Raw genomic sequence first — 27466 nt, 5'->3', positions numbered from 1 at the left:
CATCTGCAGATTTCCTCGTGTTTGCTCTTCTTCAGCCCATCGCCCCCGACTGAACCTGCCGTCAGCAGCTCGCCAAAGCTGTCTATCCTTGGACAGTCTTTCAAGTTGTCCCCAGGTGTGCCCATCTTCGAAAATCCTTTCTCTCTCAGGGACGAGGTCTTTGGTGGCGAGAAAGTGGCAGGTTTTCTACATCCATGCCCAACACTTCTCCTTCCGCATCGGGTTCGGGATCGTTCAGGGTGGAGTTCTAATCAACTTCGGCGTTCTGAAATTTTCTGAAAAGCCAAACAATTGTAATAACTTGCTGCAAATATATAAGACGTAATGAAATGCAATTGAAATAAGACTGAGATCCTTCTTCAACTGTTGGGAAGATTGCAGTCTTGGGTAAATTATTTGTCGTTCGCCGATCAGTTTACATTCTAAGTAAATTTCCATGCTTAAGTTTAAGATATGAGAATAATCGAAACCTATTTTGTTAAAGGGCGGATCGGGTGTTGAGATCCTTATGAAAATCATCGTGTTGACTGGTATCCGCTCAATTCTGCAGCCAGTGATTTTCAGCAGCCGGGTGTCTCCTCCTATCTAGACACACCCACAACAGATCGCGGAGTTTTTTGTTAAGTTTATTTCCTTCCAGTAAAGCGGATAACCATAATTTATTAATCCTTGGGATGCGATGGCTGGACAATACTCCCGATCTTGCAGTTCGGAATCGGCGGCTCCAATGATTTCGCCGAGCCCTCGAACCTCCGTAAATTCCAGGCTGTTTCTGGCAGCGGTGGTCGGCGGCTTAGTTTTGTTTTTATTGCAAGCAGTTGCGATTGCGGGATTGTCTCTGTATTTCACAAAGGAAATCGCACAGGTAAAGTCTGCCTCCTGGGTAGAACGAATCGGTTTTATGTTAACAAGTATTTAATTCTGTTAAAAGTCTGTTCTAAGAGAGATTTGGGAAGTGATTGCGGAACGTGTTCTCACTTCGAGATGTACAGAAAGTAATTACATTACTGCTTCGGTGCTTGTTTACCAGCTAAGTTACAGGCTATTTATATATCAGCGGCTATTTGCAAAGGAAGTTATAACTTATTGTGTCAATGCGAATTCTGGTGAACAATAAGCATAAGTCTGCAGAGAAAGTGAAAACGAAACACTGGACAGTGTACGAAGTTTACAAGAGGGCGAGTTGTACGAAATCCCGCGGGTAATATGCAGGAGCATTTGCTTAAATGCATTTGCCAGCTTTACGAGGAACTTAAATTCCAATTAAGACGCACAGAATGCTGGAGGAACTGAGCAGGTTGGGCAGCACCAATCGAAGGGAATAAACAGTCAAACGTTTCGAGCCGGGACACTTCATGGAGACTGAGAAGGAAGGAGAGAGAAGCCAGAATAAAGAAGGTGGAGTGGGGGAGGGGAGGGGAGGGGAGGGGTAAAAGCTGGCAGGTGACAGGTGATACCAGTTGAGGGGGTAGGTAGGTGGGTGAGGGTGAAGTGAGAAACTGGGAGGCAATAGGTGGAAAACATCAAGGTTTGAAGAAGAAGGAATCTTATAGCAGAGGACAATGGACTATGGGAGAAAGGGGAGGAGGAGCGGCGCCAGAGGCAGTTAGTAAGCAGCTGAGGAGAAGGAATGGGGAAGGGAGTAAGAGTGAGGACGCGGGGAGAAATCGATGTTTATGCCGTCAGGTTGGAGACTACCCACATAGAATATGAGGTGTTGCTCCTCTAACCCGAGAGTGGCTTCATTGTGGCAGGAGCGGAGGCCATGGGCCACCAGTTTGTTTTTCCCCCTCAGAACTTCAAACACATCCATCCACTTTTTAAAGCATGAAGAAACGCTTCCTTTTAAAGTTACGAGAAGTCCTCAGGGGGAAGTAGACAAAAAACGTTTTGCAACATTTCAGTCTGCAAAGGAAGAGTAAAATGAGACCATTGGCACTTGACAGGTGCAGTGATTTGATTGAACGCATTAAGCGGTGTTTGTAAACAAAACAGTTGAAACGTTGGTCTTGAGAGGCTCGTGGCTTTAATTACGAAAGGCGCACCCACAGTAAACGAGCAAAAGGACTTCCGTTTGGACTTCAGTCGACTTAGTTTGGTCACCATGGATTCGCCCTATTTAGTGGAAAGCCGGAGGGCAGAAAGCCCGCGCTGGAAAGGCGTGTCATTTTAAACACTGATTCCTGGCAGAAATACGCTCACAGAGACAGTCTGAGAGTGTTGGGACAGTAAAATGAATGAGCACAAGCATTTTTGTCACTTGCTTTAAACTAGATCGGAGTAGATCAATGCACTGAAAATCAAAATAAATCAGAAATGAAAACAAATTGCCGGAAAGCTCCAGCGGGTTAGGCAGCATCTGCAGAAGGAGAGACAAGGTTTCTGGACTTGAGATCCTTCGTCATAAATGAGTAAGCGAGCGATGAGTTATTCTGGGTAATAGTGAATGTGGAGGGAGGTAAAATGGAAATTGCTGGGCAGTGCCCAGCGCTAAGTCTGCAAGAGCTGGCTGTTGTTTTAATCGAGCGTGGCCCTCCTGCTCCGACCTGACTGTGCCTTCCTGCACTGTTACAGCATGTCCCAGGGCTATCGTGAGGAAACATCACCTCGTCTTAGGAGTCTCTACTGAATTCTCCATCTTTAGTGAATTTGCTCTTTCTGTTTGCATTGGAACTGGCCATTTTGCCTGCCATTCTTTATTTCCCGTTTCTTATATGGTCAGGTCACAAAACATTGCACAAAGAATCTTGATCCTATCTTACCTGTTCCATTATTTCACCCTTGCATAGAAATTCACTTTCTTTACCCATTGCTTGATCCTATCTTTGTTACTAATTAGACTAATTTATTTGTCTTTATCTCAATTCCAATGAAGGGACCTTGATGTGAAGACGTTCAGTTGTTTCTCTTTTCATCAATGCTGTTTGACCTGCTGATGTTTTCCAGCATTTTTCTGTAGCATATGAATTCAGCCTCAAGCAAGGGACTGCTTGGAAAGCAGCAGCTCAGGAGAAAGACCAGAAGAAGTAGAAGAGTCAGGAGAAGTAGAGTCTGTGTGGATAGAACTGAGGAACAGTAAGGGCAAAAGGACCCTAATGGGTGTTGTCTACAGGCCCCCAAACAGTAGCATGGATATTGGGTGCAAGTTGAATAGGGAGTTAACATTGGCATGTGACAAAGGTAATGTCGCAGTAGTTATGGGGGATTTCACCATGCAGGTGAACTTGGAGAATCTAGTTGGTGCTGGACCCCAGGATAGGGAGTTTGTAGAGTGCCTACGGGATGCATTCTTGGAACAGCCTGTACGAGAGCCGACCAGGGACAAGGCTATTCTGAATTTAGTGTTGTGTAATGAACAGGATTTGATAAGTGATCTTGAAGTAAAGGAACCATTAAGAAGTAGTGACCATAATATGTTAAGTTTTTATCTGCAATTTGAGAAGGATAAGGGCAGATCGGAGGTGTCAGTGTGGCAGTTGAACAAAGGAGACTATGGAGCCATGAAGGAGGAGCTGGCCAAAGTTAAATGGATGGATATCCTAGCAGAAAAGACAGTGGAACAGCAATGGCAGGTATTCTTGGGAATAATGCACAAGGTGCAAAATCAGTTCATCCCCCAGAGAAGGAAGGATTCAAAGGAGGGAAAGGGGCCACAGTGGTTGACAAAGAAAGTCAGAGATTGCATAGCATTAAAAAAAAAGTATGACAGAGCTAAGGTGAGTGGGAAGACAGATGATTGGGAATTTTTTAAGGAACACCAGAACTTAACTAAAAAGGCAATACGGGGAGAAAAAATGAGGTACGAACGCAAGCTAGCCAGGAATATAAAGGAGGATAGCAAAAGCTTTTTTAGGTATGTGAAGAGAAAGAAAATAGTTAAGATCAATGTTGGGCCCTTGAAGAATGAATTGGATGAAATTGTTATGGGAAACAGAGAAATGGCAGAAGAATTTAATAAGTACTTTAGATCTGTCTTCACTAGGGAAGACACAAGCAATCTCCCAGATGTATGGATGGGCCAAGGACATAGGGTAACAGAGGAAATGAAACAGATTGACATTCGGAAGGAAACGGTGATGAGTAGACTGATGGGACTGAAGGCTAACAAATCCCCAGGTCCAGATGGTCTGCATCCTAGGGTACTAAAGGAGGTGGCTCTGGAAATTGCGGATGCATTGGTAATCATTTTCCAATATTCCTTAGATTCAGGATCAGTTCCTGAGGATTGGAGAATGGCTAATGTTATCCCACTTTTTAAGAAAGGAGGGAGGGAGAAAACAGAGAACTATCGTCCTGTCAGCCTAACATCAGTAGTGGGGAAGATGCTAGAGTCCATTATTAAAGATGAAATAGTGGCTTATCTAGATAGCAGTGATAGGATTGGGCAGAGCCAGCATGGATTTACCAAGGGCAAATCATGCTTGACTAATCTATTGGAGTTTTTCGAGGATGTAACCAGGAAGTTAGACAAGGGAGATCCAGTGGATGTAGTGTACCTCGATTTTCAGAAGGCATTTGATAAGGTCCCACATAGGAGATTGGTGGGTAAAATCAGAGCTCATGGCATTGGGGGGAAGATATTGACATGGATAGAAAACTGGTTGGCAGATAGAAAGCAAAGGGTAGTGGTGAATGGGTGTTTCTCGGAATGGCAGGTGGTGACTAGTGGGGTGCCACAGGGCTCGGTATTGGGACCACAGCTGTTTACGATTTACATCAACGATTTAGGTGAAGGCATTGAGAATAACAGTAGCAAGTTTGCTGATGATACTAAGCTGGGTGGCAGTGTGACATGTGATGAGGATGTTAGGGGAATTCAGGGTGACTTGGATAGGCTGGGTGAGTGGGCAGATACTTGGCAGATGACGTTTAATGTGAATAAGTGTGAGGTTATCCACTTTGAGAGTAAGAACAGGAAGGCAGATTATTATCTGAATGGTGTAGAGTTAGGTAAGGGAGAAATACAAAGAGATCTAGGAGTCCTTGTTCATCAGTCACTGAAGGTGAATGAGCAAGTGCAGCAGGCAGTGAAGAAGGCTAATGGAATGTTGGCCTTTATTACAAAGGGAATTGAGTACAAGAGCAAGGAAATCCTCTTGCATTTGTACAGGGCCCTGGTGAGACCACACCTGGAGTATTGTGTACAGTTTTGGTCTTCAGGGTTAAGGAAGGACATCCTGGCTGTAGAGGAAGTGCAGCGTAGATTCACGAGGTTAATTCCTGGGATGTCTGGACTGTCTTACGCAGAGAGGTTAGAGAGACTGGGCTTGTACACGCTGGAATTAAGGAGTTTGAGAGGGGATCTGATTGCAACATATAAGATTATTAAGGGATTGGACAAGATAGAGGCAGGAAATATGTTCCAGATGCTGGGAGAGTCCAGTACCAGAGGGAATGGTTTAAGAATAAGGGTTAGGTCATTTAGGACAGAGTTAAGGAAAAACTTCTTCTCCCAGAGAGTTGTGGGGGTCTGGAATGCACTGCCTCAGAAGGCAGTGGAGGCCAATTCTCTGGATGCTTTCAAGAAGGAGCTAGATAGGTATCTTATGGATAGGGGAATCAAGGGATATGGGGACAAGGCAGGAACCGGGTATTGATAGTAGATGATCAGCCATGATCTCAGAATGGCGGTGCAGGCTCGAAGGGCTGAATAGTCTACTTCTGCACCTATTGTCTATTGTCTATAGAAGATCCATTTGAAGACCATAAGACATAGGAGCAGAATTAGGCCTTTAGGCTGATTAAGTCTTCTCTGCCATTCCATCATGGCTGATTTCTTTTTCTTCTCAGCCCTGTTCTCCTCATAACCTTTGATCTCCATACTAATCAAGAACCTGTCAGCTTCTTTAAATATACTCAATGTCTTGGTCTTCACAGCTGTATGTGGCAATGAATTCCACAGATTCACCCCCCTCTGGCTAAATAAATTCCTCCTCATCTGTGTTCTGAAAGAACTATCTATTCTTTGCCTTCTGGTCCGAGACTCCCCCACTATAGGAGCCACCACTCCAAGTCTACTCTATCGAGGCCTTTCAATGTTCAATAGATTTCAAGGAGATCCCCCCCTTATTCTGCTAAACTCCAGCAAGTATAGGCCCAGAGCCATCAAATGCTCCTCATACGTTAAACCTTTCTCATGAATCTGCCCTGGACCTTCTACAATGCAGCACATACTTTCTTAGATAAGGGGTTCAAAAGAGCTCACAGTACTCCCAAGTGTGGTCTGACAAAGGACTTGTCAAGTCTCATCCTTGCTCTTATAATCTAGTCCTTTGGAAATGAACGTGAACATTGCATTTGCCTTCCTTACCACCAACTCACCTGCAAGTTAACCTTTAGAGAATCCTGCACGAGGACTCCCAAGTCCCTTTGCACCTCTGATTCTTGAATTTTCTCTCCATTTAGAAAATAGTTTTCATCTTTATTCCTTCTACCAAAGTGCATGACCATATACTTCTCTATACCATATTCCACTTGTCACTTCTTTGCCCATTCTCCTAATGTCTAAGTCATTCTGCAGACTCCCTACTCCCTCAATACTACCAACCCCTCCACCTATCATCCAAAAACTCTTCAACAAAGCTCTGTCTGCACCGAGTTATTACGCAATAGCAGCTCTGTTGATGGCAGTGAATGGTTAGTCCAGAAATAAGGAAATTCAACAGAAATATTACTTTTGATTGTTATCTGAAGGCAAATGGAGATATATGATTACTGTTAGGATAAAGTGTGGAGCATATGGTATGAAGATGGTCCAGCAGCACTTGAAAATTGGATGTATGGACTGAGTACAGTACACATCAATTGTTTGAAGATACCCTGAATATCACTGGCCACAGATCAAGATATGAAAAAGATAACTTGTTGCAGTTTGTTATTTAATCACCAATGATATCATAATATTCCTTTCCCCTGATGGCCCATGATTTGACATTATGTCTTGAAGTTTAATTGTTAACATATTACCCCAGATTACATTAATGCAGGAATATAATCAAGGTGCCATGGTACAACAGTGTGGAAAGAGAGTGGTTGAAAGAATATTTTATTTATTAATTTGCCTCAAACTTTGGCATTTGCTAGGGACTGGCACCAACCAAGTGGCAGCTCCCTGTAAAGAATATTGATCTATTTCAATATTAAGAACAGATCAATGATACTGTCTCAGGTTCCAATTCAGGGATTTTTTTTTACTGGGGTGTTGGTTGGGGGAGAGAGGTGTTTGAAATTGAGAGGGGAATAGGATTGCATTGGGTTGATTGTTATTTAAAGATAATAATGCAGTCATCTGATCTCAACCCTCTGCTGCCTTGAGGCTTTGGGAGGAAACCCCAAAGAAAAATCTGGAGCTGGAGTCCCTAAGGCAGTCCTATACTGAGTTCAATGCTGATGGGAAATTCCTGTCCCTGCCATTCCTTTGGATTCTTCAGCTGCGTGGAGAGGGACAGCTGCATGGATGCTGCCCTGGCTTGCATATCCACTTCAACGCAGACAACTAGGATGTCTCCTCCATGGTCGTCCTTGACGTTCATCTATAATGGCCATACTGTTACTGGTGATATTTGTTAGCTCATCATAAAATAGATAGCGAACTTATATGTTCTAATTTCTACATCAATCATTTATGGTGGATTTCTTGATCAGTCCTTTCTGGCTTTATTTTGTAAGTAATAAGTTATAAACTGATTTAAAGCACATTTTGTTTTTTAAAAAATATATTAGACATGCATTTATGAAGTACCATTAGTGTTCTATTCAAAACATTCCAAGAAAGCCTTACAATCAGTCAAGCACTTCTGAAGTGCACCCCTTGGAAGAAACATTGCAACTTGCTTGCACACAGCTTCAGAAGGAGAATGTGATGATAAGATTATCTGGCTTGATACCATTGACAGATGGACAGTGGGATTAATCTTATGCACTTCAAAATACTGCCATGTAAATTTTATTTCTACTGGAGATGCCTTACTTGAGCAGCACAACACGTTTTTGCTGCTGCATGCACACATAACACCAAATTGTGAATTGTCCCTGACATGAAGCTGGAAACTTCTTTTTTCAAAGTTGGAGAATCACTCGCTCAGCTGTAAGTAATAATAATTAAATCAAGATAAAGCAGAAGTGTGCTTTGTTAATAAATATATAGCATTTTGTTGAAATAAAATCTCTGTGTAGATTTAGATATTGGCTTTAAAAAAATGTAAGCATTAACTATCATCACAATCAACTGAGGTTCTCATTAAATGGGTAATACCCGCTGTAAAACCAGTTTGTGCTGAACAGGTGAAATTAGCATCTTGGTATTCATCATCGTCATTGTGTGTTGTGCTGTATGCCGTGGGAAATCCTGGTCTTTAGTCTGAGAAGTTCTAATAAGCTTTTCAAAACTTTTGCCTGTCCATTCCTTGATGTAACTCACGAATGCCACCGCAGCTTTTTTCCATCAACTTTCCCCGTCACTGCAAGGTATGAGTGGCATGTTTATACTGTGGTGTTACCTTAGTGTAGATCTACACTGCACTATACTGTAGTGCTTTTTTCAGAAATAGGCCATTTGATCATGGGTGTGTGGTAGCAATATCCAATTAGAAAGCAAAAAGCTGACCTTGGTGAGATGATTCAGACTGCCTGCTGATGCTGTAAATACTCACCAAGACAGGATGCAGTTATATAGTGAGGAACGAGAATGACCCAAAACTGCATTGACCTTGAAGAGCAAACACAAGGAAATCTGCAGATGCTGGAAATTCAAACAACACACACAACATGCTGGTGGAACACAGCAGGCCAGGCAGCATCTATAAGGAGAAGCACCGTCGACGTTTTGGACCAAGACCCTTTGACGGTGCTTCTCCTTATAGATGCTGCCTGGCCTGCTGTGTTCCACCAGCATGTTGTGTGTGTTGACTGCATTGACTTTGTTGTTTTTTTCTACATCTGCCATCTGACCCTCCAAGCCCTGCCAGCATTTTTACATTTTGTCTCATGCGCTAAGTTCTTTCCCCAAACATCTCCTCTCTGTGCTCTTTACTAATATTATTGCACCTGCTTCCAGCGTTCTTTCAGGCAAAACTTTCTATATCTTAACATCCTTCTTCACTGTGCCCTGCTTATTCGGCTAACAATTTTATATCTATTTTCTTCATTGGAAACTGCACTTACTCTGTTAAAAACATTAATGCTCTTAAATATCTTCAGATCTACCCTTTATCATTTCTTTACTAAGGAGAAAATTTTGGTTTTTTTTCTGAGCTGGAAGCATATATGTTTATGTCCTATTGCAGAGTACTTGGAGGGTCTGTCTTTTAAAAGAGATAATATGCTGAGCCCAGTCACTTACCAGGAAAACACAAAAGGTTTCATGCTACTGTTCAATGAAGCAATGGAGAACTAGTCCAGTGACCTGCCTGGTATTTATCTTATTTAACAGGACAGAGAAGATAATCTGCTTATCATCACATGAATGTTTGGGGGGCAGTTTCATTGTTGTGTTTCCAACTTTATATTTTTGTCTGCACTTCAGAACTCTTTGCTTGATGGTAAAAATGGGTTTGGGGACTTGAAAGGAACATGAATGGTGTTAGTATTTTTCCACAACTTTCACTCCATGTCAAAATAATTATTTTTGCCACAATTGTTGGGATCGTCACCACCCGCCACTGCGGCCCAACCCTCCGCACACTCTCTGAAACTTTGACATCTTCCCACAAATTGCTTTGCCAAAGTTGGGCATCATAATTTAGCTGAGACTTAACGAAGTGTCTGGATGTAAAAACTAAGCATAGTTTCTTGAGCCTGGATTGAATACCTTTACTTATAAGTAAAGTCAAAGATTCTATACATCTTTTCAACTGTTTGTTCTGCTGATCCAGATTGTTCTCACAGGTAGTATCATTGGAGCAAGCCAGTGATGGCAGCGATCACATTTTGTTTCCCATACAACTTTAACTCTATCCATTCTGTTTTCTTTGCCAGTAACCATTCCATAGTAAAGTAAACAAAACTGGATGGATATGACCTTTTTATCCTCTCCTCTCTCAGCTTTAGGTTTCTATTGACTTCAGATCAAAGCATGGGTATCAAACCACCCTCATCTTCTATAGTTATAACTAGCTCCACCATCTTCATTAAACATCCACTTTGAAACAAGTGTGTTATTTTAACATGAAACACCAAATACCTGTTGGTGTACAGCTTTAGATAAAGGAATTCATACAATTGAATATGCAAAATGTATTTTTGAATAGGAGCTTATAGGGTTGCAGCTGAGCTTACAGCCTTGTAGCCATCTGCAGAGAGCCACAGTTACAATCTGCAATGATCCTTGCAATTTAATCTCATTTTCCTTTCCTGTCATACTGAATCTTGTCTACTGTTCTTCACCTCCCTCAGCTCCAATGCCATATTTAAGTTTGCTGATAACACCGCTGTCACTGGCTGAATCAAATGCGGTGACAAATCAGCATGTAGCAGGGAGATGGAAAATCTGGCTGAGTAATAATGTAACAACAACCTCTCACTCAATGTCAGAAAAACCAACGAGCTGATTATTGACTTCAGGAGGAGGAAACTAAAGGTCCTTGACCCAGTCGTCACTGGGGAATCAGAGGTTGAGAGAGTCAGCAACTTTAAATTCCTCAGTGTTATCATTTCAGAGGATCTTTCCTGTGTCTGAATCAGAATAGGCATCCATTAGTCTTGTGAGACCATGGATTTGCGCCTTCCAGGGCGCAGGCCTGGGCAGGGTTGTATGGGAGACCGGCAGTTGCCCAAGCTGCAGGCCTTCCCCTCTCCATGCCACCGATGTTGTCCAAGGGAAGGGCACTAGGACCCAAGCAGCTTGGCACCGGCGTCGTCGCAGAGCGATGTGTTGTTAAGTGCCTTGCTCAAGGACACAACACGCTGCCTCAGCTGAGGCTCGAACCAGTGACCTTCAGATCACTAGACCGATGCCTTATCCACTAGACCACAAGCCAACACCTATGTTGTCAGTGTAAGTTTGAAGAAAGCACGGCAGTGCCTCTACTTCCTGAGAAGTTTGCGAAGACTCAGCATGATATTGAAAACTTTGACAAACTGCTATACATGTGTGATGGCTGCATTATGGCCTGGTATGGAAACACCAATGCCCTTGAATGAAAAATCCTACAAAAAGTAGTAGATATGGCTCAGTCCATTATGGCGAAAGCTCTTTCCACCATTGAGCCTGTGCAGCATTGGACATCAAGAACCCTCAGCATCCAGGCCATGCTCTCTTCATGCTGCTGCCATCAGGAAGATTGTACAGGAGCCTCAGGACCCACACCATCACGATCAGGAACAGGTACTACCTCTCAACCATCAGATTTTTGTGCCAAAGTGGACAACTTCACCCATCTCATCACTGAACTATTCCCACAGCCTATGGACACACTCTCAAGAACTTTTCACCTCATACTCATGACATTTATTGCATTTTTTCTCTCTTTTGTATTTATACAGCTTGTTGTCTTTTGCACATTGCATGTTTGTCTGCCCTGTTGGGTGTGCTCTTTCATTGATTCCACTGTGTTTCTTGGATTTATTCCATATGCCTGCAAGAAAACAATAGCAGGGTTGTAGATAGTGACAGGTATGTATTAATAATAAATTTACTTCGAACTTTAAACTTTGAGCCAACACTTTACAGTCAGCAGAATTACTGTGGGTCAAGGGGTACATTTATGACAGATTCAGAACATTTGTAAAGGAATTTCCATCGTCTGTTTATACACCGAATGATTAATGCTCATGGCAAAGCACCAAATCAATGTCAGTATGGCCAGGATTTTTTGGGACATGGCCATTGCTATTTAATATAACGGTGGTTGTGTGACTGTAAATCTAAGTGTTTAAAATGATTACCGATTCTTACTCATCTTTTGCACATCTTGCCTTACAAAGCCATTGTCTCTTGTGTTTTAGGGTAAAAATCAGACAGCTTCCCAGGAGCTGTGGTGTTTAAATAATCCCAAGAAACTTCAACTGCTAATCACTGAAGAGACTGAAGACATAGACAACCAGATCAGAAAAGATCCCTGTTGGATGCTGGCTAACAAAATCAGATTACTTGCAAACAAGGTGATTAAACAGACCATAAGATCTCTTTTCTCCCTGATTTCTGCCATGTTACATTCCAGCTGCAATTTTTGTATTGACTTAACTTCCTCAAAGTTCAAGGAGGTACAAAACTGGAACGCAATAGGCTCCCCCTTCCCTAACATCAGAGGGATGGGTCTCTTTAGATAAATTTAGTGTTTAGTATCCTTATCTATCTCTTCCCAACATCTTTTGTGCCTGAAATCACCACCCATGGTTCCCCCATACCCGGACTTATCTGATCCAAGTGTAGTAGGCCAGTCTTACTGCCGTAAGCACCCACGGCTCTGGCAGCAGAGCGAAGAGGACCCGCCTATGAAATGCTCACGTAAAACTTGCAATTAAAATTTTTTAATTATCTGGCAGCTTAAAAAATAAAATTAATTACTTTAAGATTATTAAAATTAAAAACAAAAGTTAACTAAAACTCTTTCTTCCTTGCACTAATCTTAATCGAACGTTTATTGTATTTGTCATACTCTCAAGACATAGTCTTGACCAGTTTTTTTCTTCAATTTTGATATTCAAATCACTTTCCCATTTTTGTCTTGACTTATGGACTCCTTGTTTAATTGCCTGTTTTTGAATCAAATTATACATACAAGAGATAAATTTTTTAATCTTTCCTTTTTGAATTAAAGTTTCTATTTCATTGGGTTTCGGTAGTAACATTGTTTGACCTAGCTTTTCTCTTAAATAAGCCCTTAGTTGAAAGTAACAAAAAAGAGTGTTGTTTGATACTTTATATTTATTCTTTAATTGATCAAATGACATTAATATACCTCCTTCAAAACAATCTCCTATATATCTAATCCCTTTTTGAAACCAATTATATAAAAGTTGATTATCCATTGTAAAAGGAATAAGTCTATTTTGGATTAAAGATCTCTTTGCTAATAAGGATTTCTTTATCTCATCGTCAACATTTATCTTATTCCATAAATCAATCAAATGTTTTAATAAAGGAGATTCTTTCTTTTCCCGTATCCATTTAGATTCCCATTTATATATAAAGTCTTCTGGTATGTTTTCTCCTATTTTATCTAGTTCTATTCTGATCCACGCCAGTTTGTCTTTCTCAAAAAAGGATGCAATAAATCTAAGTTGATTTGCTTTATAATAATTCTTAAAATTTGGAAGTTGTAACCCTCCTAGCTCAAATTTCCATGTCAATTTTTCCAACGATATTCTTGACATCTTACCTTTCCAAAGAAACTTCCTCACATATTTATTCAGCTCTTGAAAAAACTTCTGGGGTAATTGTATTGGTAGTGATTGAAATAAGTATTGTAATCTAGGGAATATATTCATTTTTATGGTATTTACTCTACCTACTAATGTTATTGGTAATACCATCCATTTATCAAGATCTTCTTGAATTTTTTTCAATAGTGGTAAATAATTTAATTTGTATATGTTCTTTATATCATTATCGACTCTTATACCTAAATATTTTATACCATTTGCCGGCCATCTAAACTGGGTTATTGATCGACATTGATTATAGTCTCCTTTAGTAAGAGGTAAAATTTCACTTTTATCCCAATTTATTTTGTAACCTGATACTTTCCCATATTCTTCTAATCTATAGGATAATTTACGCAACGATTGCAATGGGTTTGTTAGATAAAGTAGAACATCATCAGCAAATAAGTTGATCTTGTATTCTTCCTGGTTAACTCTAAAACCCTTAATATCTGGGTCCATTCTGATCAGTTCAGCTAATGGCTCTATCGCCAACACAAATAAAGCAGGTGATAATGGACAACCTTGCCTAGTTGACCTTGTTAACTGAAATGGTGTTGAAATTTGACCATTTGTCACTACTTTAGCTTTGGGATTAGTATTTAAGGTTTTAATCCATTTTATAAAGGATACTCCTAATCCGTATTTTTCCAATACCTTAAATAAAAAATCCCACTCCAATCTATCAAATGCTTTTTCTGCATCTAAAGCAACTGCCACGCTCATTTCCTCCCTCTTCTGTGCTAAATGAATTATACTAAATAAGCGAGTTACATTATCTGCTGATTGTCTATTTTTAATAAATCCTGTTTGATCCATATGTACTAATTTTGGTAAGCATTTAGATAATCTATTAGATAAGATTTTTGCTATTATTTTATAATCAGTATTTATTAAAGAAATCGGTCTATATGATGATGGCTTTAAAGGATCTCTATCTTTTTTTGGCAATACTATTAAAATGGCTGTCGAAAAGGATTCTGGAAGTTTATGCGTTCTTTCCGCTTGGCGTATTAACTCCATAAGAGGAGGAATTAATAAATCTTTAAACTTTTTATAGAATTCAGGCGGAAAACCATCTTCTCCTGGAGATTTATTACTTTGAAGTGATCCTAGGGCTTCTTCGACCTCTTTCAATGTAAAAGGCATATCTAATCCCTTCTGTTCTTCCGTATTTAATTTTGGAAGAGTTATTTGTGACAGAAACCTTTCTATCTTGACATTGTCATTTTGTGATTCTGATTTGTACAACTCAGAGTAAAAATTCTTAAAAGCTTCATTAATTTCTAAAGGTTTATAAGTAATTTTATTTACTCTTGTTCGAATTGCATTTATTGTTTTAGAAGTCTGGTCTGTTTTTAGCTGCCATGCAAGAACTTTATGTGATCTTTCACCTAGTTCATAATATCTTTGTTTAGTTCTCATAATTGCTTTTTCCGTTCGATATGTTTGGAGCGTATTATATTGTAACTTCTTGTTAATGAGTTGTCTTCGTTTTTCTTCTGTCATATTTCTTTGGGATTCTTTTTCTAATTTCGTAATCTCTTTTTCCAATTGATCTATTTCTATCATATATTCCTTCTTAATTTTAGAAGTATAACTTATTATCTGACCTCTCAAGTATGCCTTCATTGCTTCCCACACTATAAATTTATCATCAACTGAATGTGAATTTATATCTAAAAAGAACTGAATCTGTTTTTTCATAAAATCACAAAAGTCTTGACGTTTTAATAATATTGAATTAAATCTCCACCTATAAACTGATTCCTCTTTATCTATCATTATCATTGTCATTATTAAAGGAGAATGATCTGACAGTATTCTTGCTTTATATTCCACATTTTTCACTCTATCTTGAATATTTGTTGATAATAGGAAAAAGTCTATCCTTGAGTATGTTTTATGTCTATTTGAGTAAAATGAATAATCTCTTTCTTTTGGATTAATTCTTCTCCATATATCAATCAGATTTAAGTCTTTCATCAATGATAGAGTTAATTTTACTGCTTTTGATTTTGTAACAACCTTTGTTGATCTATCTAAAGCTGGATCTAGACAAAAATTAAAATCTCCACCTATTAATATTTTATCATGTGCGTTGGCCAAATTCAAAAAGACCTCCTGTATGAATTTTACATCATATTCATTTGGTGCATAAATGTTCATAAGGGTCCATAGTTCTGAAAAAATTTGACAGTGTACAATTAGATATCTCCCCGCCGAATCAATTAATATGTTTTGTATTTTAATTGGTAGATTTTTGTTAACCAAAATTGCAACTCCTCTCGCCTTTGAATTAAATGAAGCTGCAATAACATTTCCAACCCAGTCTCTTTTTAATTTCTGGTGTTCTGTGTCTGTTAAATGAGTTTCTTGTAAAAAAGCTATATCTGTTTTCATTTTTTTAATATATGTTAAAATTCTTTTTCTTTTTACTGGCCCATTAAGCCCATTAACATTAAAACTTAAAAAGTTTAGTAGATTAGTCATTATTTTTTTTATTATATTATTCCAATCTATAATAATACCTAATCTTTCCACTTTCGTGGTATCTTGGGAAATCTTTATAAAAATCTCCGTGTTGCTATGTGTGTCCCCACCAATCATCCAGGCTAAAAGATAGAAGAAAATTAAAATATAAAGAAAAAAACAAAATACCCCCCTACTAATGTTGTGGAAAAATAACACAACATTACCCCCCTCTGCTGTACGGGTCATGGCAACCGCCATGATTACACACGTGAATCCCGCAGTAACCGATCCAAAGCTCCCCAGCCCCCCCGCAACACAAAAACGTATATGTATAAGAAGAGAAAAAAAAAGAAATACCATTCTCATTTAGTATTTCTAAAATTTTGCTCCTCTTTTCTATAATATCCATAAATGTCCGTCACTTCTGTTCATTGGGTCTATCTTCATAGCGAATAGATGGAAGATCTTGTACAAACTCCTCCGCTTTTCGATAATCGGGAAAACATTTTTTTCCTTCCTCCAAAAAAATTATCAGTGTTGCTGGATGACGCATTGTAAATTTGTAACCCTTTACCCATAAGGCTTTTTTCACTGGGTTAAATTCCTTCTTCCTCTTCAACAGGTTGTAACTTATATCAGGATAAAAAAGAACTGGTTTTCCTGCTATCATCAATGGCCCGTTTCTATTTTTGGCACTTTGGGCAGCAGCCTTCAGGATCTTTTCTTTGTCTTGGTATCGTAAGCATTTTATCAAAATTGATCGTGGGTTTTGATCAGCTCGAGGTCTTGGCCTTAAGGATCTATGAGCCCTTTCGATCTCAATTGGAATTTCTCCTTCCATTTCCAACTTTTCAGGGATCCATTTTTGAAAGAAATTTATTGGATCTTCAAACTCTTTCTTCCTAACGTGAATCCAGTAGGCTATATCCTTATTGCTAATATTGGAAGGTCTCAGCACGACTGGCTTTCACTGTTAAACTCCCATGTAGAGTTCAGCAGCAGACCGAACTAATGATGTTATCTGCAGGATTTAAGCATTTAACAGTACCTGTGCAGAATTCTGGAACCTAATGCTGCTATAAGGCTGAATCGTGGCATTGTGGAAACCTAACTGGAGTGATTCAAATAGGAAAGTGGAGCTTTTGGAGATGGAAACACACTCAAAGACTTTGAAGAGGAAATAAAATCAGAATGGGACAAATTATTATGACAGGGGGATAGAAGGATAACTACCTGAAACTTGCTAGATCTTCTACATATCCAGTTACTTGTTTGCACGTTGGCTGTGAGTACTGCTTGATGGCAAAGCTTCAGATCACCAGAAAATGTAAATTTAGCTCTTAGTATGTTCACTTGTGGTTCATTATTTGGAGATTGTCTGGTTGATACAAAAGTCACACTGCCCAGTGAACAATTCAATCGTCTTATTAGAAAACCTTCTATAAATGATATACTGTGGTGCACATTGTTTGTTGTGTTGATGCATTAAGTGGGGATGGGGTGGGGAGAAAGTTTTGACATATATATGGACATAATATACAGTTTTACATTAAATCTAGCTTGCATTGACCTAGTCTCACCATTTTCTTCAATAAAATTACTACAGGTATCAGAAGAAGTTAGCAAGCAACATATAATTAAAGGTGAGTTATTTCACATCCATATGCATTGACAATCTCCATTCCAATAAATTCTTATAAATTACACAACTGTTTTCCTCTACAGATTTGATAAACAAACTGCCTCCAGACATTGTGAAGTCTGCAGTGCTGTTGGAGAACAGAGCGATGCAGAGTCCCTCTGCACATCTCACTGTGAGATTTGGTTCACTGCAAGGTCAGTAGTACAGGTTTCTAGATTAACTACAGTATATTCTTTGGTCCGTTTGTTGGCTGCACATCATCTTGATTTGGAAATATAACTGATATTTGCTTAATTATTGCTGATCCCCACCTACCGACATTATAGGAGTTTCTATGTTCTATAAGAATTGCAGTGGTTCAAGGATCTGATTCACTTCTTAATGTTGACAATGGGTGAACAATAAATATTGGCCTTGCCACTCAATACTCACATTATAAGATTAATAAATATAAGTACGATTAAAATGTCAAAAAATACCAGTGAAGTGCATCACCGCTGAAACTCTTTTCGAGATGCAGTAGTATGGCACTTCAGTGATGGTTTATAATACCACAAGACCCTAAGACATATAAACAGAATAAGGCCATTCAGCCTATCGAGCCTGCTCTGCTATCTGATCATGGCCGATCCACTTCGCTCTCAACCCCATTCCTCTGCCTTCTCCCTGTAACCTTTCACGCCCTAACTTATCAAGAATCTGTCAACCTCTGCCTTAAATACACGCAAAGATCTGGCCTCCACAGCCACCTATAGCAATGAATTCCACAGATTCACCACCAACTGGCTAGAGAAATTCCTTCTAATCCCCATTTTAAATGGTTGTCCTCCTATTCTGAGGCTTTGACGACTGATCGTAGCCTCACCCATTATAGGAAACATCCTCTCCACATCCACTCTATCTAGGCCTTTCAACATTTGATAGGGTTCATTCAATACACTTCTCTACACTATATTCCATTTGCCACTTCTTTGCCCATTCTTCCACCCTGTTCAAGTCTTTCTGCAGACTCCCTACTTCCTCAATATTAACTACCCCTCCACCTATCTTTGTATCATCTGCAAACTTGGTCTATCCTGCTTGTTATTTCTTCAAAGAATTCCAACAGTTTTGTCAGACAAGATTTTTCCTTAAGGAAACCATGCTGACCACAGCCTATTTCATCATGCGCTTCAAGTACCCCAAAATCACACCCTTAGCAATCAACTGCATCACCTTCCCAACCACTGAGGTCAGTCTAACTGGTTTATAATTTTCTTTCTTCTGCTTCTCACTCTTCTTGAAGAGTGGAATGACATTTGCAATTTTCCATTTCTCTGGAACCATGCCAGAATCTTTTGATTCTTGAAAGTTCATTACCAATACCTCCACTATCTCTTCAGCCACCTCTTTCAGAACCCAGGGATGTACACTGTCTGGTCCAGGTGACTTAGCTATCTTCTGACCTTTCAGCTTCACAAGAACCTTCTCCCAAGCAATGGCAACTTCACACACTTCTTGACACGCTTGTGTCAAGAAGAGTGACACAAGAGTGTCACTGACTGTTAGTGTCTTCCGCAGTGAAGACTGATGTAACATATTTATTCTGTTCATCTGCTATTTCCTTGTACCCCGTTACTACCTCTCCAACATCCTTTTTCAGTGAGCCAATACCTACTCTCGCCTCTCGCATAATAACTTCATGTATCTGAAGAAACTTTTGATATTCTCTTGGTATTAGCTCGCTTGCCTTCATATTCCACCTTTTCCTTCTTAATGACTTTTTAGTTGCCTTTTGTTGTTTTTCAAAAGTCTCCCAATGCTCCAACTTCCCACCAATCTTTGGCTTTTATGTTGGCTTTGATTTCTCTAGTCAGTCATAGTTGTGTCATCCTGCCTATAGAATACATCTTCTTTGGGATGTATCTATCCTGTACCTTCCGAATAGATCCCAGAAGTTCCAGCCATTGCTGCTCTGCTGTCATCCCTAGCAGCTCCTCTCTCATCCTTCTATAGTTCCCTTTACTCCACTGTAATACTGATACGTCCTTTGCTTCTCCCTCTTAAATTGCAGGATGAAATCTATCATATTATGATCACTGCCTTTTAAGGATTCCTTTACTTTAAGCTCCCTAATCAAGTCTGGTTCATTACACAACACCCAATCCATAATTGTTGATCCCCTAGTGAGATCAACCACAAGCTGCTCCAAAAAGCCATCCCATAGGCACTCTGCAAATTCTCTCTCTCAGGATCCAATTCCACACCATCCTGATTTTCCCAATCTACCTGCAAATTGAAATCCCCCATGATTATTGTAACATTTCCCTTTTAACATGTATTTTCTATCTCTTGCTGTAATTTGTAGCCCACATCCTAACTACTGTTTGAAGGCCTGTATAAAACTGTCATCAAGGGCTTTTTGCACTTGCAGTTCTTTAACTCTACCCACAATGATTCTATATCTTCCAATCCTATGCCACCTCTTTCTAAGGATTTGATTTCACTTTTTTACCAACAGAACCACACCACCCCCTCTGCCTACATGCTTTTCCTTTCAGTACAAGTGTATTCCTGGATGTTAAACTCCCAACCAAAATCCTCTTTCTGCCATGACTTTATGATGTCCACAATGTCATACCTGCCGATCTCTAACTGCACAAGATCATCTACCTTATTCTGTATACTGTGTGCTTTCAAATATCAAAATTTCATTCCTGGAGATTCATAGAGGTACAGCAATGAAACAGGCCCTTCAGCCCATCTAATCCATACTGAAAACATTTAAACTGCCTACTCCCATCGACCTGCACTGGACCCATAGCCTCCATACCTCTGCTATTCACGTAGCAATCCAAATTTCTCTTAAATATTGAAATCAAGCTCGCATGCATCACTTGTGCTGGCAGTTCATTCCACACTCGATCCTCTGAGAGAAGACGTTTCTCTTCATGTTCCCCTTAAATTTTTCACCTTTCACCCTTAACCCATGACCTCTGGTTGTAGTCCCATCCAATCTCGGCAGAAAAAGCCTGCTTGCATTTACCCTATCTACACCCCTCATAATTTTGTATACCTCTATCAAATCTCCTCTCAATCTTCTGCGTTCTGAAGAATACAGTCCTTATAACTCAGGTCCTCCAGACCCAGCAATATTTTTGTAAATTTTCTCTGTACTCTTTCAAGCTTCATTACAACTTTCCCATGACTAGAACTTGATGTTGCCTGACCTGCTGAGTTCTTCCAGCGTTGTGTACGTACACAATACTCCAAATTAGGTTTCACCAATATCTTACACAATTTCAGCAAAACATCCATCTCCTGTACTCAATACATTGATTTATGAAGGCCAATATGCCAAAAGCTTTCATAATGACCCTATCTACCTATGATGCAACTTTCAAAGAATGATGTACCTGTATTCTCAGATCCTTCTGTTCTACCACAACCAGGTAGCACCTGGTTGGTCATACTGAAATGCAAAACCTCACACTTCTCTGCATTAAATTCCATCTCCCACTTTTCAGCCCATTCTCCAGTTGATGCAGATCCCTCTGCAAGCCATGATAACCTTGCTTGCTGTCCACTCCACCCACAACCTTGCTGTCATCCACAAATCTGCTGATCCAGTTAACCACGTTAGCATCCAGATCTTTGGTATAGGTGACGAACAACAAAGGATCCGGCACCGATCCCTGTAGCACACCACTAGCCACAGGCCTTCAGTCAGAGAGGCAATACTCTACTACCACTTTCTGGCTTCCCCCACAAAGCTGATGTCTAATCCAATTTACTCTCTCATCCTGAATGCCGAGTGACTGAACCTTCTTGAACAACCTCCCATGCAGGACCTTGTCAAATGCCCTTCTAATATCCATGTAGACAACATTCTTTGCCTTGTCCTCATCCACTCTCCTTGTAACTTCCTGAAAAAACGCTATAAGATTGGTTAGACATGATCTAATGCACACAAAGCCATGCTGACTAACCCTGTCTATCCAAATGCTTATATCTCCGGTCTCTTAGAAAACCTTCCAATATCTTTCCCACAACAGAAAGCAGAGGGTCATCGTGGAGGGAGTACATTTGGATTGGAGGGTGTGACTAGTGGTGTCCCACAAGGATCGGTCCTGGGACCTCTACTTTTCATGATTTTTATTACCTACCTGGATGTGGGGGTAGAAGGGTGGGTTGGCAAGTTTGCAGATGACACAAAGGTTGGTGGTGTTGTGGATAGTGTAGAGGATTGTCGAAGATTGCAGAGAGACATTGATAGGATGCTGAAGTGGGCTGAGAAGTGGCAGATGGAGTTCAACCCCGAGAAGTGTGAGGTGGTACACATTGGAAGGATAAACTCCAAGGCAGAGTACAAAGTAAATGACAGGATACCTTGAAGTGTGGAGGAGCAGAGGGATCTGGGGGTACATGTCCACAGATCCCTGAAAGTTGCCTCACAGGTAGATAGGGTAGTTAAGAAAGCTTATAGTGTTAGCTTTCATAAATTGAGGGAGAGAGTTTAAGAGTTGCGAGGTAATGATGCAGCTCTACAAAACTCTGGTTAGGCCACACTTGGAGTACTGTGTCCAGTTCTGGTCACCTCACTATAGGAAGGATGTGGAAGCATTGGAAAGGGTACAGAGGAGATTTACCAGGATGCTGCCTGGTTTAGAGAGTAGGGATTATGATCAGAGATTAAGGAAGCTGGGGCTTTACTCTCTGGAGAGAAGGAGGATGAGAGGAGACACGATAGAGGTATACAAGATATTAAGAGGAATAGATAGAGTGGACAGCCAGCCCCTCTTCCCCAGGGCACCTCTGCTCAATACAAGAGGACATGGCTTTAAGATAAGGGGTGGAAAGTTCAAGGGGGATATTAGAGGAAGGATTTTTACTCAGAGAGTGGTTGGTGTGTGGAATGCACTGCCTGAGTCAGTGGTGGAGGTAGATACACTAGTGAAGTTTAAGAGACTACTAGACAGGTATATGGAGGAATTTAAGGTGGGGGTTATATGGGAGGCAGGGTTTAAGGATCGGCTGAACATTGTGGGCCGAACGGCCTATACTGTGCTGTATTGTTCTATGTTCTAACTGATGTCAGACTTAACTGGCCTATGATTTCCTGCTTTCTGTTTAGCTGTGTTCTGTTCTCTTTTAAACAGTGGAACAACACTGGCCATCCTCCAGTCCTCTGTACTGCCCTGGTCGTTAAGGAATATTTAAATACCTCTTCTAGGTTCTTGGCAATTTCTGCATTTGCCTCCGTAGGGTACGAAGGAACACTTATCAGTCCCTGGGAATTTATCCACCCTAACTGTCATTTAGGTAGAAAACACTTCCTCCTCTGTAATCTGTACAGGGTCCATGGAAGTTAATGCCACTTTGCCTCACTCTGTATCCATCTCCTGAGTAAATACAGACGCAAAGAATAAATTTAAGATCTCCTCCATCTGTTTTGGCTCCACACATGGATTACCATTCTGATCTTCCAGAGCAGTCCTTCTGCTCTTAACGTATCTGTAGAATCCCTTTGTATTCTCCTTCAGCTTGTCTGCTGGAGCGACTTCATGCCTTCTTTTAGCTTTTTTGATTTCTTTCTTACATTTCTTACACTCCATAAGAACCTCATTTGTTCCTACCTGCCTATACCTACTATGCACTTCCTTGAAAACCCAAGGTTTCCTACACTTGTTATCTTTACCTTTTATTCTGACAGGCACATACAAGCTTTGTATTTTTTCACCCTCCCCCCAACTTCTTTATAGGGCCCCTGCCCCCTCCTTTAGTCCTGATGAAGGGTTTCGGCTCGAAACGTTGACTGCTTCTTTCAATGGATGCTGCCCGACCTGCTGAGTTCATCTAGCTTTTTTGTACGTCAAGCTTTGTATTTGTCACCCTTTTTGATCTTGTCCCCCGTTACAATGCAACTTATCCCACTGACTGCAATTTTGCCCTACCATCTGCCTGCCCTCCCTGAGAGTGTCACTACACACTGCCTCCTGCTTGTACAGTTGTTGCCCCATTCTCAGTCCTATCGCTCAGTTTTCCATCCCCCTGATGAAATAGTTTAAACTATCCCGAGCAGTTCTAGGAAACCTGTCCTCAAGGATGTTGGCCCTCCTCCATTCAGGTGTAACCCCTTCCCTTTTGTACAGTTCATAACTTCCTCAGAAGAGAGCCCGATGATCCAGAAATCTGAAACTCTGCCCCAGTTCCTCAGCCATACATTAATCTGGCAGTTCATCCTATTCTTATCCTCACTGGCGCACGGCACAGGCAGCAATCCAGAGATTAATATACTGGACGTCTCATTTTTCAACTTTCTACATCACTCCTTGAATTCTCTCTACAGGACCGCTTCCATTCTCCTCCTTGTGTCTTTGGTGCCAATCTGTACCAAGATTTCTGTCTGCTCACCCTCCCCCTTTAGAATGTTATATTGTAATTGTTATATGGTTATATAGAATGCCATGGACCTGATCCAAGATGGCCCTGAACCTGGCATCTGGGAGGCAACATACCATCTGCATGTCTCTATTTCATCCACATAATCTTATTTCTACTCCTCTAACTATGGTATCTCCTATCACCACTGCAGTCCTCTTCTCCCCCTTCCCTTCTGCACCAGACACAGTACCAGAGATCCAGTCACTATGGCTCCCCCTGGTAGGTTGTTGTCCCCAACGGTATCCAAAGCAGGGGAATGGCTATGGGGGGTACTCTGCTCTGGCTACCCATTTCCTTTCAATTTCCTGACAGTCACCCATGTACCTGCCTCCTGCAATCTAGGGGTGACTACTTCTCTGTAGCTTCCACCTATCACCTCCTCAATTACCCGCATGAGTTGAAGGTAATTGATCTGCAGCTCCAGTTTCTCGACAGGTTCTCTGAGGAGCTGTAGCTCAGTGTGCCTGGTGCAGATGTGGTTACCTGGGAGACTGGTGTCCCAGAATTCCCACATCTCACACAGAGGGCACAGCACTGTCCCTGGAGTGATCCTCACTGCTCTAACTATGTACTAACAGACAAAAAATGAAGAAACTTACCAGATATTTATCTTGCTTAAGCCTGTTGAACCAAAGCCTCCCCATTCTAACACTGGTCTGCTCACACAATGGCTGCTCTGCTTGTCCATACCTTATTTTTATTTACCGTTGCTAATAATAATGGGGTTTTTTTTAAGAGACTCCTGGATAGGTACATGGAGCTTAGAAAACTAGAGGGCTATCGGTAACCCTAGGTAATTTCTAATTACTCTGGTAATTTAATCAAGATGAGCTATGCTGGACTTTAGCAAGAAAGAAGAAACACATTTGAAATTGCAGCTTCCAGACTATTATTTCTTAAACAGGTTCACCCGACTTTCTGGACAGATCATGCCGCCACCTTGTAAAATGGGGCATTGGAAAAGGGTTATCTCACATCCACAACATGACAATCAATCATGGAAAATTGCGAGCCAGTCAAATGGGCAGGTATTATGTTTATTCCCAGACGTTTTTCAGATACAAGCATGAGGATACAGCTGGTTATGAAGACCATTCTGCAAAACCCAATGAGCAACTGCTTGTGCAGTGTATATACAAGATGTCCACTTCCTACCCATCACCGATCCTCCTCATGAAAAGCGTAGGAACAAAATGTTGGGCAGCAAATGCTGAGTATGGTATGAATTCCATCTACCAAGGAGGACTTTTTGAATTAGAAGCTGGTGATGAAATATTCGTAACTGTCTCTGACAGAGAGTTGATGGATGATAATGAGGTATCTAGCTACTTTGGATCCTTTAAACTGGATGTGTAAGATTGAATGAGATATCATTTTATAAAGAACTACTTGATCAAAATGAATTCATTGAATCAAACAACTACCATAAGATCAGTTTTACTGGTCTTTTGTCCAAAACTTGAGCTAACTTGAGGATTGTCTATAAGAATTTTACTTTCAGTTGAGTAAAATGTGTTAAATGACCAATATAGCTCAGTTCAGAAAGATCTTTGTTACCTACTTCACACAGCTGGTATATAGAGCTCCGGCTATAGTAGTCAAAAAATTGAATGAGCTCTTCTCTGATTTTGTGGAAGTACCAAAGCTCCTGCTATGCCTGAACTTCCCCTCTCAAAAGACAGATGCACTTGTATGGTAAATTGAGATATTTCCCCACAAACAAATAAGTCACTCATTAGCAGTTGATAATGGAGAGCAGGGAAAAGTATCTGCTAAAAGTAGAAAGTGGAGCCACAGTCCGTGTTTGAAGGTTAAAAAATTCATGCTTCAAAACATCACTACACCACTGGAAGGTGACGAGGTTATGGATTAAGAGAATTGCATTGTTAAAGAGTTTTGGCACTGATATATAAATTTGTAGAAGTGTTACAGGAGTCGAAACTTTCTCTTACACAAATAGACTATTACCGTACCCAGTCCCTGATGCCTTTTGAACTGTTTGTTTCATTTCCTGCTTTATACTTTAAATGGAAATGTCAACATTCTTGCTTCTAACTTAAGCTTTTATCCCCCTTCATGTGGTCCCTTTTGACTCTTCTACTCATCTTCCAATTTCTGCAAATGGGCTACTGAAAAACATGCACACCCACCAACATTTCCAACTTGCTTCCATGTCATTCTATTCCACTCTCCCCATTCCTTTGTTTGTTTTAGGATGTCACCTTCTACTTAAGTCATTCCACAACTGATTTCCCTCCAGTCTTCCCTCCCACCTTTCTATCCTTCCAAGAACTCATTTACCTTATTTCCTCCATATCTCAGTGTGTTGCAATGACCAAATGTATCTTCTTTTTTTTCAGAATATTAAAACAGTGTTCATCAGCTGGCCCCTCCCACAACAGTCATATAAATGGATGGCAGAAGCAACATTTACCTTGCTTCTTCCTTAGCATCCACTGAACCAAGGGAACGAGCAATTTACTTATTTTCCACCAAGTTAGCAATCTCTGCTCATGATGCAACCTCCATTAGTTTAGGGAAACCAAATATACAATAGGTGATAAACACAAAAGATTCCGCAGCTGCTGGAGGAACTCAGAAGATCAGGCAGCATCTATGGAGGGGAATAAATAGTCAATATTTCAGGTCAAGGCCCTTCAGCAGGGCTGGAAGAGGGGAAAAAACAGAATAAGAAGTTGTGGGGAGGGGAAGGAGAACACACTGGCAGGTGATGGGTGAAGCCAAGTGAGGGGGAAGGTGGCAGATTGGGTGAGACTGATCTAGAAGATTTTCATTTTAATTCCTCTCACACACACACACACAGTTTAGCCTCTGGCAGCATTGCAGTGCTGATCTATTGGAAGTTTGAAGGCATAATTTCAACTTTTGGCCCAGGAACTTCCAATTTTAAAGCTAATGCTAAGTTCAGTAACTTCAGAACAAAACTTTAGGTTCCACTATTCCATACCATGAGCTGGTAGTAGTTCTAAAATTGCCGTTTAAAGCTTATGCTAACTTCTGTTATTTCAAACCATTACTCTTGTCTTTTAATCACTGCAGTTTGTCTTCCATTGTATCACACACCTCAACTTATTTTCTCTCCCACAATGACCTGTACCTCTATCTCTCCCTCTACTGTATTCATTTTTACTTTATTTACAGCCAGACAACAACTTACATGCCTAATTTCTTAGTTTTGACAAAAGATGCTGACCTAATTTTAATGTAGGTCCTCTTCTCACAGATAATATTTGATGCTACTGTGTACTTCTGGCAATTTATTTTTATTTCATACCAGAGAAGGGAATAATTGAGATTGATTCAAAATTATTTTAGCATGTCCAAGATTCCTATTTTATCAAATAAGTATTGCATTTTGTTTGAAAACTATAACTGCATGTCTTTTTCAGAGTGTTAAAGGTAATTGCTCATCACCCACGTGACATCTGTTTATACCAGTTCCTGTGTATTTTGTACATGCTGTACTCTTTTACTGATGATGTATCAATACAAGGTATCAGTTTCAATGTACCAGATTTGGAATAAACTGTACTCATTAAACAA

General features: G+C 40.4%; 1 protein-coding gene across 1 annotated transcript; it reads left to right on the top strand.

The window, feature by feature from the left end:
- Window positions 1-566: 566 nt before the first annotated feature.
- Window positions 567-27466, top strand: LOC140734365 (tumor necrosis factor ligand superfamily member 10-like). Its single transcript, XM_073058235.1, has 5 exons — window positions 567-865; window positions 11944-12099; window positions 17444-17480; window positions 17563-17673; window positions 24807-27466. The coding sequence occupies exons 1-5, from the start codon at window positions 680-682 to the stop codon at window positions 25256-25258; spliced, it is 942 nt and encodes a 313-aa protein (XP_072914336.1). The 5' UTR covers window positions 567-679; the 3' UTR covers window positions 25259-27466.

This window comes from Hemitrygon akajei, chromosome 10 (genome assembly GCF_048418815.1).
Source record: "Hemitrygon akajei chromosome 10, sHemAka1.3, whole genome shotgun sequence".
Taxonomy (NCBI): domain Eukaryota; kingdom Metazoa; phylum Chordata; class Chondrichthyes; order Myliobatiformes; family Dasyatidae; genus Hemitrygon; species Hemitrygon akajei.
The sequence above is the reverse complement of the archived record's forward strand: the minus strand, read 5'-3'. Positions and strand labels throughout refer to the sequence as shown.